General features: G+C 38.7%; 1 protein-coding gene across 1 annotated transcript; it reads right to left on the reverse strand.

The window, feature by feature from the left end:
• Positions 1–1262: 1262 nt before the first annotated feature.
• On the reverse strand, positions 1263–4611 carry LOC135150404 (uncharacterized). The gene is made up of 7 exons (XM_064086691.1): positions 4373–4611; positions 3637–4307; positions 2766–3522; positions 2283–2505; positions 1955–2208; positions 1702–1895; positions 1263–1588 (listed from the first exon to the last, which is right to left on the reverse strand). The coding sequence occupies exons 1-7, from the start codon at positions 4609–4611 to the stop codon at positions 1263–1265; spliced, it is 2664 nt and encodes an 887-aa protein (XP_063942761.1).
• Between the last annotated feature and the right edge of the window lie 8424 nt (positions 4612–13035).

Below are 13035 nucleotides of genomic sequence, written 5' to 3' on the forward strand. Positions count from 1 at the left end.
ATCTACAGTACCTCTTATGAAGTGATTCTCAAGAATAAACTGTGATAAAGTGTCATACCAGGCTCTCGGTGCTTGCTTCAGTCCATAGAGAGCTTTCAAGAGAAGATACACAAATTCTGGAAAATTTGGATCTTCAAAACCTGGTGGCTGACAGACATAGACTTCTTCCTCTAGCTCACAATTTAGAAAGGCACTCTTGACATCCATCTGATTAGACTTTGAAATTGGCATGAGCAGCATAAGCAAGAAACATTCTGATTGCTTCAAGTCTGGCTACTGGAGCAAATGTCTCATCATAATCTATTCCTTCTTCTTGAGAGTAGCCTTTAGCAACCAGTCTTGCTTTGTTCCTTGTTACCACACCATTTTCATCCATCTTATTTCTGAATACCCATTTTGTACCAACAATAGCTCTGTCTTTTGGTTTAGGTACCAGCTTCCATACTTTACTTCTTTCGAACTGGTTTAGCTTCTCTTGCATAGCTAGAATCCAGTCTGGATCAAAAAGAGCTTCTTCAACCTTTTTAGGCTCTTCCTGTGATAGAAATATACTATACAGACATTCATCCATGGTTGCTCTTCTTGTTTTGACACCTGCAGCTGCATCTCCAATAATGATCTCAAAAGGGTGATCCCTTGTCCATTTTCTCTGGGGAGGTAGATTTGATCTGGATGAATTGGCTTCATTTGTGAAGTCATGTTCATTTTGAGAAGCTCCCCCTAAGTGAGTGGACCTTGAGCTACTAGCCATTGATGGACTAGCAGTTGATGGAACATTAGCCGTTGATGATGATTGAGGTACATCAACTACTGTCCTAGCAGTTGATGTATTATTAGCAATTGATGGAGAAATTCCACCAATATTTATATTTTCAGCATAATCATCATCATCACTTTCCAGCTCTACCACACCTTCAGACTCATTTTCAAATTGAAGAACATCATGAAATCCTTCATCATCCAGGCCTTGAATTTTCTTGTCATCAAACATCACATGAACAGATTCCATAAAAATGTTTAATCTTAGATTGTAAACTCTATAGGCTTTTCCAGCTGCATATCCAACAAAAATCCCTTCATCTGCCTTTGCTTCAAATTTGCCAAGGTTTTCACCTTGATTTCTCAATACAAAACACTTGCATCCAAAGACATGTAGAAAGTTTAAGGTTGGCTTTTTTCCTTTAAACAATTGATAGGGTGTCATTCCTTGTGCTTGATTTATCAGAGAGATATTTTGAGTGGAACATGCTGTGTTAACAGCTTCAGCCCAAAAGAGCTTCAATAAGAGTTATGTTCTTTCTTTCAACAACACCATTTTGTTGAGGGGTTCTTGCAGCAAAGAATTCATGGTGAATTCCTTTTTCTTCACAGAAGTCTTTCATTGTGGAATTCATGAACTCAGTTCCATTGTCACTTCTGATCCTTGATAGTTTCTTAATTGGATCAATGTTGTCAACTATCTTAATGTGATTGATGATGATTTCACTTGCTTCATCCTTGGCATGAAGAAAGTAAGTCCAAGTAAATCTTTTAAAATCATCAACAATCACAAGACAGTATTTATTCTTTGAAATGAACATGATATTGACTGTCCAAACAAGTCCATATGTAGAAGTTGTAGAGGTCTATCAATTGAGGGTTTTAATTTGCTTTTGAAAGAGGACTTTCTTTGCTTTCCAATTTGACAAGCATCACAGAGACCATCTTTGGAAAATTCCAACTTTGGCAGTCCTCTAACAAGATCTTTTCTCACAAGATCATTCATGGTCTTGAAATTCAAATGGGACAATTTCTTGTGCCATAGCCAACTATCATCCAAACTTGCTTTGCTGAACAAGCAAGTGAGATAATCTGCACTGGTAGAGTTGAAGTCAGCTATGTAGACATTTCCCTTCCTATTAAAACCATTTTGTTATCTTTCTTATCAGAGATAACACAGGCTTCTGTTGAGAACCAAACTTGATGTCCTCTGTCACATAGTTGACTGATGCTAAGCAAATTATGCTTAACACCTTTAACTAGTGCAACATTGTCATAGATGACATTCCCTTTAGAAGTGAAGCCATATCTCAGAGTAAATCCTTTGTTGTCATCTCCAAAGGTGATACTTGGGCCAGCTCTTTCCTCAAACTTGCTGAGCAGGGTAGAATCTCCAATCATGTGCCTTGAACATCCACTATCAAGGTACCAAAGATTCTTTCTTCCTCCCTGCACAGTTCAAAAACATTTTAAGTTGACTTTGGTACCCAAGCTGTCTTGGGTCCAGATTTGTTAGAAACCACCTTTGGTTTAGAAGCATTACTTTCCTTGGATTTAGAAGGTTTAGAAACAACTTCATCCTCAAAATTAAGCTTCTTAACTTTAGGTATCACAACAGAATTAGAAGAACTAACATTGGTAGAGTTCCCAGAAATTTGATTGATAAAAGCATGATTCATGTTATCATAATGAATAGGCATAGCAGGCATGTTAAATGCACCAAAGTAAGGATTAGGCATGAATTGCCTAATGAATTGGGGCATTTGGGAACATAGGCATATAAGGCAAGTGAGCATTCATCATAGGATTAGGCATGCAATGATCAGTTACAGCATTTTTGCAGTTAATAGCAAGATGATTAACAGTACCACATTTAGAGCAAGTTTTTCTAATGGCATTTTTGTCAGGAGTGTAATCATTCTTTTTATTGATCCTAACTTTTCCATTCCTAGAGCTCTTCTTCTTTCCTTTTCCAGCCTCCATTCTTTCTCCACTGTGACCAATACCTTCTTTCAGTTTTCTTGAAACTACCAGATTCCTTCACAAAGTTCTTATCGATGGGCCCATATTTCTTATCTAGCTTTTTGAGTTTTTCTTCATCAACTGCTGTTTGATTCTTCGATGGATGGCTTTCATCCGTTGATGGAGTATTTGTCAATGGATTATCACTATCCACTAAGAGATTAGAGTCATCTAACAACTTTTTGTTCTTCTTCCTGGAATTCATACAAGAATCTTCAAGAACTTGTGTGGAACACATATTCTTAAGAACATTCCTAGAATATTTCCACTTTGCTATTATCTCTTGTTCCCTTTCCAATTGCTTTTTGAGAATTTCTTCTCTTTTCAGAACAGCCAACAAATCATCCTTAGCAAGCTCAGAAGACTTTTTAAATTTATCCAGTTGGATTAATTCAGTCTCAAGCTTTCCATTTCTTTCAACAAGCAAATCATTAGTCCCTTGAATTCTAACATTTTCTTTTGTTAGAGATTTAAGAGACACTCTAAGATTATAAATTTCATTAGACATGTCATCAATGATTTGTTTGCACTCAGATTTAGTAAGATCAGATGTGTTGGAGGTTTTTACCTGTCCACTGCTGGTGGTGGAAGAATCAGCTTCATCTCCAATTGCCATTAAGGTTAGATTGACACGCTCCTCATTGTCAGAGTCACCTTCATCAGCAGCCCAGTCACCATCCTCAGTTATGAATGCCTTTTCCTTGTTCTGCTTGAGTAGATCAAAATATTTTCTTCTGTAATCTACATTTTCAGAAGAAGATCCTTTCTTTTCAGCAGCAGGTCTTCTGCACTCATTAGAGAAATGCCCAGGTAGACCACAATTAAAGCATTTGAACTTTTATCTATCAACCATACCAGATGGTTTGGATTGATTCCCTCTGTTGAATGGTCTAGAGTTTGCAGCATTTCTTTTGAATTTGAGTTTGGAGAATTTTCTAGCAAGAAAGGCTAAATGCTCATCAAGATCATCTAGCTCATCTTGGGCTGAGGATTCCTTATTTTCTTCAATGATTTTTCCTTTATTCTTTCCAGCTTCATTCTTACCTTCACCAGTGTTGTTGCTTGAGTTTTTAACCACAGACTTTAATGTCTTCTCCCCTTCTTCTTCCTTCTCAGCTACAAGAGCCACAGTTTTCTCCTTTTTGGAGTTCTTTTCCAGTTCTTCATCTTGTTGTATTTCAAGCTCATAAGTTTTAAGAATACCATAAAGTTTATCAAGAGGGTATTCATTAAAATTTTGAGCTTGTCTTATAACAACAGTCATGGGTTTCCAATCTCTAGGCAAGGCTCTCAAAAATTTGAGATTAGATTCCTTGACCATATAGACTCTACCATACAGTTTCAATCCATCTAACAGTTTTTGAAATCTGTTAAATAGATCATTTAGAGATTCTCCAGATTTAAAGTGAAAGCTTTCATATTGTTGAACAAACAGCTGCATTTTGTTTTCCTTAACTTGATCAGTGCCTTCACATAGAGTCTGAATAGTGTCCCATACTTCTTTTGCAGCAGGACAGTTGATAACACTGTCACACATGTCATCATCAATACCATTAAACAAAATGTTCATGGCCTTGTTATCCTTATCCACCTCTTTCTCATCTTCTTCAATAACTCAGAGGGATTTCTAGGCACTTCAACATCTTCAGCTTCACTTCCATCAAGTATCAGGGCAGTGTTTATTTTGACTGGAACATGTGGTCCTTTCTCAATACAGTTGATATAGCTAGGATCTAAGGAGAGAAGATGCAACCTCATTTTTACTTTCCAGTGAAAGTAGTGTTCTTTGACCAGCATTGGAATCTTGACTCCTTCATCTCTTCTTCCCATTGTTGATTGTCTTTAGGATCTTAAACTTCTTGTATGTTAGAAGCCTGGTTCTGATACCAATTGTTATTTAGACAATGCAAACAATAAGTTAGATTGTAGAAGGGGAGTTGAATACAATCTACAAAAATTTTAACAAATTCTTGCTTAACAGATTACATTCAAACTACAAGAGAACATTAAAACTAAAACAAAAATTTAAAGAACAAGGATCTTAAAAATTTCAGGTGGATTGTTTGATCCACCTGAGTGATTTTTATATTAAGAACCTTCCAAGTAAAAATACTTGGCTGCTTACAAAAGAATGAAGAGTAGAAGCTTACAGTTTCTTGCTTACTATTTCTACTACTTTGCTCTTCAGTTCTTGGTGTTTGGATACTTTGAAATGTAAATTACAAAGTGAATATATGCTACTACAAACAAAACTAGCCGGTAAAAGTATTTTCCTACTCAATTTCCAGCTATTACAAATATAGAATTTCTTGGATTTTATACAGCATTTGGCAGCTTGAAATTCTTGTTGCTTTGCCAGATATGGTAGGCTTCGAGGTTCTCAATATCTGACTAAACTTCTTTTGGTTTAGCTTCCAAAACTGGTGCAGCAGCTGTCACATCAACCCATGTGCTCTTTGTCTTTTACTTGACTTGTAGCTGTCAATTGCTAACTGTCAATCGCTAATATTATCGATTAATAATATTCTTGTACTATCAATTGATATGCATTCTGAATTAGTGATTGATAGCCTTCCTGGAATTATCGATTGATGGTGTTGATGTAGCGATTGATAAGCTCTCTCAATTAGCCATTGATACTTCATGACTAGCGATCGATCTTCACTTCACTTGGATAGATTACATGACTTCAGATATTTACAATTATGTCACCCTATCTATACATCCATTCATAGATCAACTGCTAATCTAAAAGTATTCATAAAAATACATCAATTGCTAAGATGCTCCAGCTTTGTTACAGTAACTCATCATCCGTTGATGGGTCAATCTGGTCAATTGATACCGCCTTAGCATGCTATCAATTGATCAGCTACATGCAATTTTATTCCAAGTGAGAATAAAATATTTTGTATCAATAAGCATCACATATTCCTAACAAATACTCATCCTCCCTTATCAAAGAACCGGCTCAAGAGTTTAGATATAAGCCAACCGCAAACCTACATATCATTATTAGGATTTTGTTATAAAATTAGAATCCGATTTATGATTGATATTCTAGGTGTTAATATTAGCACCAGAAATTACCTCGTATACTATACACACTCGAACTCAAGGATTAAGAGAAAACAAGAACTTCTATTCTGAATTGAATTAAAAGTAATCAAAATCATCATACGGGAACCCAATCAGAGATATTACTTGAGTATTGGCATAATATACCGAATTACAAAGCACATAGATCTAAACAGGAATTCGGATGCTATCGGCTGATGAGGTACACTCCGGAGTAGGAGGCGATGAGGATTCAGTGCAATCTTGTTTGGAGCAAATATTTTCAATTTGACTAAAACCTAGGCTAAGAATTACTATATTTCAACTGAAAATACCGTTTGGAGTAATATATTTGCTCCAGAGTTAGACTTGGATTTGAAAGTTTCTCTGACGAAGCACAATTTTCCCACGTCGAGAAAACAAAGACCAAAGCATGTCGCATATGTATAAATAGAGGCATAATGCCTAGCGTTTAAATTACTTACCTGGATGCGGTCAATGGGCGATCAATAAGGCTCATGGCCTAGGTCAGTGACCTCCATTGCACTAAGGCTCATGGCCTAGGTCAGTGACCTCCATTGCACTGAGGAGGGGCCTATTGATTGTTAACTATAAGTTACTTTAGACTTTAGGGCTTTGTACAAAATATTTTTACGAGTCTATTACCATCTAGCACCTCTATTACCAGGACACAGTAAATTTCAGTAGCCTAAATCTAACACTTAGTCTAAAATTTGATTTGTATTTTTAAAGAATCATGCTTGTATTTGGATATTAAGAAGCAATATATTCAAGAACTCGTATTTTTCTTTTGATAATTAAACACATGCACATACCCGCCTTGTCTTCGACAAGATTTGGACCCTCGATATCTTGTAAAAGGACGACTTTGACAAGATTCGAACTCTCGACATCTCATAAAAGGAACGAGTGAAATATCATTGAATTAAGAGTTTGGTCTTGCAAGTGGATTTTATTGACAATAATGAGCAATTTTTGGCCTGCACAAATGTTCCATTTCTCCCTTGGGTTGCAAGAACAATCGTGTCATTGCCTGTAATTAGAGCTTCGGACAATGCAAGCTGGATGCAATTCTGACGCCCGGTTCCGTTAACCATGAACATATTACATTCCACCGGATATCTAGATATATACTGCAAATATTGAGGAGACGAAACATATTAATTAGTGTTGATAGAGGAATTTGGTAATCAACAAAGATGAGGTTCATGGCCGGAATCAAGATCTGGGACGGTGGTTTTGGTCGCTGGAGAGTGGTGGTTGTTTGTTTTAGGGGGTGGCTGAGATTAGGGTTTTGAGTTGGTCTCACGTGCTCTCAACTCATGATCCCCCAATGTGCCTACGTACCCCTATTTATAGGGGATCAAGCCATACGTAGTTCTATTGGACCAGGAGTCCTAGTTTGATCAGGACTAGGCCTCTTGGCGATAAGGTCGGAGATAGGCCGAAGGCCCATCTTGGAGAATCCTACTCCTGTTAGAATTAGTCTTGAGTATGACTACCTCAGACTCCTAATCCAAATAGATCACGGATTCAACGATATCTCCACTACGAGAGATAGCATCTACCACGACTCTTATGGAGAAGTTATCTGGGGGAGCCATGACTAACCCCTCGAGGTGCAGGCACACGTCCTCACCTCTCGGTGAGGTCTTCATCTTCAAACAAGGTAGACAAGGAGCCAAATTACACGATCGTCTCAATCCCCCGATGAGGGCTAACTCACCAGAATACAGGATCCAGACATATGATCGGCCTTCGTGTTACCCCGGAGGGCCTTCAAGAGCCATGATCACCTCAAGCCCCCACACGAGGGTTAACTCGGCAGATAGCAGGATTGAGGATTGTAGATCATGCCCGGATGAGCCCGGGAACTATCAGATGAGCCTGATAACTACCAAATGAGCTTGGTAACTACCAAATGAGCTTGGTAACTAGTCTTCATATCCCTCGGAAGGGTCGTCACGGAGACTCACTCGTCCTCTCTCTCTCATCATGTATTTCATAACTATGCCTCTTCTGAGTCAAAGGACGCGCCCTGATAGGGAGGACGTGTCCTTCCCAATTCCCGTCTTCATCCCTGTTTACTGGACAAGAGACCGCACTCCCCGGGTTATGTCCGGAGGAGGACGCGTCCTCCCCTCTACATGGTGTACAAAAACGGCTACAACACCTCGGAAGAGTCGTCGTATCCCCCGGAGGGGTCGTCATATCCCCCGGAGGGGTAGGTCTTCTTATCCCCGGAGGGACGGTCTTCGTCTCCCTCGGAAGGGTTGTCTCAGCGAATGTACACTCTCCCATAAGAAGAGCCTTCTTACAATATGTGTTTACATGTGGGAGCGACCCCTAAGGGCGCGCCCTTGCCTTCGCCGTCTTGTCCCATCGACCACTCCAACAACACATCAGACATGTCCTTCTTTAACATGAGGCCGCGCCCCTCAGTCACCTCCGAAGAGGGCGCGCCCTCCTCCAACACCATGACCAATTTTGGTCATAACAGGGTGGACGGAGGGTCGGTCGCATCCTTCCATCAACGTCCTCAAGAGCCGCGTCTCTCCTTCCATAAATATCCTCAAGAGTCGCGTCTCTCCTTGTGACTCGGAGAACGCGTCCTCTTTACGCAACATCGGCGGATTAGTCACGCCACGGAGGGCTGCGCCCTTCCGTTCAGACTAGTCTCTTCAAGGGTCGGTCGCGTCCTTACTTTATAAGCAGGAGGACGCGTCCTGATACCTCATATAGGACTCTTAGCCCAATTCATGTCTTACTTAGTTAAACTAAGTACATACCCGGCCCAACAAGGACCTAGCCAAATTTGGCTATAACAAGTACTCCCCAAATTCTTTTGACATTGGAGATGTCAATGGAATTTTCATAATACAAAATTTTGTCCCTTTTCCTGTAACGGCGGAGGAGAGAATATGCTCTTAAATTTATAAAGAGTCTGTAAAAATATCTTGGAGCTCCATTTTTTCTGGCAGCTTAGGGTAATGTATTCAGGCGCACCTCAGGTAATTTTTGTTTGATCAAATAACGACCATGCTATATAACCGTAGCTTGTTATTCAATTAATGGCGCGCCCAAACAGGGAAGACTCGACTTCGTTGCTTTTTCTCCCAGCTCATCCATTCGGTGACACAGTCACATGCCAATGCATACTCATTTAAATTAAATCTCTTTCATTCCACCAAAATTACTTGTGCTCACCAAATTGTACCACATTACCGTTTTTATGTTTATAAAAACTACGTAAATAACAACACTTCCACACCATTCTGTTGTTTTCGTATCTAACCAACTTGTCATGTGCAAGTCATTGCTGTTTTTAATCAATGGACCCGCATAGCATATGACCTACCACCTTTACATGGTGTTGGTATTTTTTAAGCGGCCAATCATGAGGTATAAGAGCATCTTTAAGCGTATCTTTATTTAAGCTCTTAATCTTGAAAACTCTTAGTGGCTCTTATATAAGGATAATATATGGAAGCTCCTAAAGAGAGGAAAGATAATATGCTCTTAGGTTTATAAGGAGCCTCCAAAAATCCGTTCAAACTTTATGTGAAACAAGGTCCTTTATTTTTTACTTAAGAGCTTAAAAAGAGAGCCCTCAGAAAATGCTCTACTATCCACCTCCATGGTCAAAAAAATAAAATAATAATAATAACTCAGGCGCGCCTCATATAACCTTCCATTTGAACAAATAATTTTATTTTTTAATATTGGCGCGCCTAACTCCCAAAGATTCAAATTCTCTGGTCATTGATGCATGGTTTATATATACTCCCTCCGTCCCCTTTTACATGTCCACTATGAAAAAAAAATTTGTCCCAGATTACTTGTCCACTTCTCTTTTCAAAGCAACTTTTTGTATGTTTTTTCAAAAAGTAACAACTTCCAATGTTTGACTAGCATATATATATACACAATTCTATCTAATTCATTACATTTATTAGGGATATGTATGAAAACAAGATATCCAACTAACATTTTCTTAAGATGCGTTATTTTTTCAAAAGGGACAAGTAAAAAGGGACGGAGGGAGTATATAATAAGCTCACTTGTTCTCATTGACAATTCATCTCATGTCAAATATTAAACCACCACCAAACTTGCTCGAGCGCATCAAATTGCATGGCCATATTTAATTCATAGAAATTAATAACAATTAATTTCCCATGTCCTCCTTTCCGTGAGTTTACAGCACTTAACCATGCATGGTATCTGATTCCAATAGTATTATTACTTTTAATCAGTGGCCCGCTAGCCATGGCTTTGCCGCCTTTATATTATATTGGCGTTATTTCTTTGAGCCGCCAATTATGCTGTAATAATTTTTTTTAAAATACTTCCGAAGACTCCCCAGTATATATAGGGAATTTTCTTATAAGATGATAAACTTGACCACCTTGTATGGCGTCCGGGCGCGTCCTCAAACGATTTTCCTTTGCTTTACGTTAACACGAGCTTTTTTACTTTCCTCCGTAAAATCACAGAACATATTTCACTTGATCATGTAGGATCAAGTCTTTATTTCTTTTATATTTTTATTGCTTCTAGCTCGGCGCGCCCTCGATTATTTTACTGAGAGCTGCCACCTTTCCTGCTTGATTTGGGACTCCAACGTACGGACCATTATATCACATATATGATGCATCCTCGAGACTTATTATTTTTTAACAAGCCTGCCTCGTGTCACAGCCGTAAGCAAAATGAGATTGTGAGACTAGTTTTCTCATAATCATCACAAAAGCAAGGCGCGCCCTCTTGCCACCTTTAATTTGGTGTTATTTCTTTCTTAGCCAGCATACTGTACTTTCTTTTAATTCCCCCAAATACTCCCAAGTATTTATAGGAATTTTCTTATTGCATAATAAATTTGGCCACCTTTCCTGTTGTCGGGGCGCGTCCTTTGACGACTTAGCTCAGCGTAAATATCATTTTCATTCTGAGTACCCGCGCTTGTGACCAGAATATTATACAAGGCGAGCCCTGGCCCTCTCGCAGCACAAACCCTTATAACTCCCAAGTCATTTAATCGAATAGATCACCGAGGGAGCGCCATGCATGCATATTGCTTTATAGGCTTTTACTAGTACCATCCTCCATTATTTCACAGATAGACGCGCCCATCTTGCTTGTTGTACAAAATGACATATGATGAACTAACACTCACCTATATATGCATCTCATTTGCAATATATTTTTTCAGTTAAATTGTTCCTTGCAGGCGCGCCCTTTCAAGATTCGTGTATATATATTTTTCAACATTCTAGTAATCGCACCATCGTTGAACATACATAAATATATATATATATATATACACATATATATATGTATATATTTGCAGGCAACTATCCAGGCACGGCTCAGTGACCTGATGTCTTCTTTTCGTATGCCACACACACTCCTGTGGTGACTTGCTACCTTACATATAGCCAATATAAGTGTACTCACTTAACACCCACGACAATGTTAACTTTTATAAAGACCTGCGCATAGCTTAAATTTTGAAGGGTCGATCATATCATGACTTAGCACGCTTCACCTCTTCAGGACGCGTCCTCGGTGGCACGTCCTTACTCCTTAGGACATATATAGGTCACTGTTCTAACGTTTTGTACCGGCATACACAATATAAGCTGCATTCTTGTGTATTTGTGATTAAAAGACCATTAATGACTTTGAGCAGAAGATACATATCGTTGCGTATTCCACAAAAGCATTAGCTTATATGACGCGTGTACAGCTAGAACGCGAATTCTGGAAGGTCTCTTCTCTTCGAAATATATTTTACCTATACATAGCATAGCACGTCCTGACATACTAGCGCGCTTTACCATCCAGGGCGCATCCAGGTGTTTAGCTTTTGTAATAACTACAACAATAATGTTGTTCTGATATACCCCGTTTCGGACGCGCCTCAACCAAGCCTGGTTGTTACTTGGAAAGTATATGTACCCACAAATCAATGAGAAAAGAATTACCCTTCTCCTGCTGATAGTGGTATTGCTAATTTCATGACAGAAATCTGAAGTACATGTCTAGGTCAAGACACTGTCCACATATGGATATTAAACTTTCTTTTGCTCAACTAAGACATGTAAACGTCCAGGATACAAGTTGTGACTTGGCCACCCAAGTTTAAGAGGATAGTATATCGATTATACGTCCTATCAAATAAAACTGAATGGCATGCACATGTCTGTGTTGACTTTTCAACGCTTCCAATGTTATATTCATTCATTGGTAAAATTGTGTTCACGCGAACACATGTCAATTTTATATTTCACCATGTTTTCGCATTTTTTTGCAATTCTATGTATGGCTTTGCATTTCTCAAGTTAATTTTGTATGCGAGGGTCGGTTGGACCGTCACTTTGTATTAGTTTCTTTTCCTGACGTTAAACAACTTCACATTAATTGTGTCAGCATTTAGAAGTTGCCAGCCACCAGTGCCATCCTGGGTCCAATATTTTCTAATTATAACGTCCATCTTCTGTACTAGAGAGAAGACACACATGAAACGCTAGAAGTTGTAAGAAAGATGCTTGGCATCCAATCAGGGAAAAGAACTTGCTTCATTACAGAGGGACCAGATGCTTCCATTTGGACGCGCCACTAAGTTTTGCATAATATTCAAGTAATTTGGACAAGAATAATACTCATACAATCGCATATACTGATGCTATTGGGACTATTTCTCTGTTCCCATGTTTTAATTATGACATTGTTTTACATCATTTTGAAGCATAGGCGTAATAAAGACATGTCGTTGAACTCGATAAGATCTTAATATAAAATTTGTAGAGATCACTCCTTCTGGTTACTCGCAAGTTTATGAGCATACTAAGTTTATGTTTAAGGGGCGCGCCCTTAGACAACTTGCAAAACTAACACGCTTCAACTGTCACTGGGTTTTCTCTTCGTAAAAGTTCAAACTCTATAATAAGGTCTTATAGACGTTTTATAGTAGCCCTGTTCCTGGCCAGAGATTTAAAGCCACGAGGGCTTGTCAGAGCACTCCCCTTGATCTTAAGCAACTTGCATTATGTAGAGGGCTTCTTTAAGCACGCACCTCTTTATTTCAAGAAATTTTTATTACGTTGAGGGCTTCACAGAGCACACCTCTTATTCTTGAAAAAGATACAATCTTAGCTCAAGGCCTCATCATAG

The sequence above is a fragment of the Daucus carota genome, chromosome 2, assembly GCF_001625215.2.
Source record: "Daucus carota subsp. sativus chromosome 2, DH1 v3.0, whole genome shotgun sequence".
Lineage (NCBI taxonomy): Eukaryota > Viridiplantae > Streptophyta > Magnoliopsida > Apiales > Apiaceae > Daucus > Daucus carota.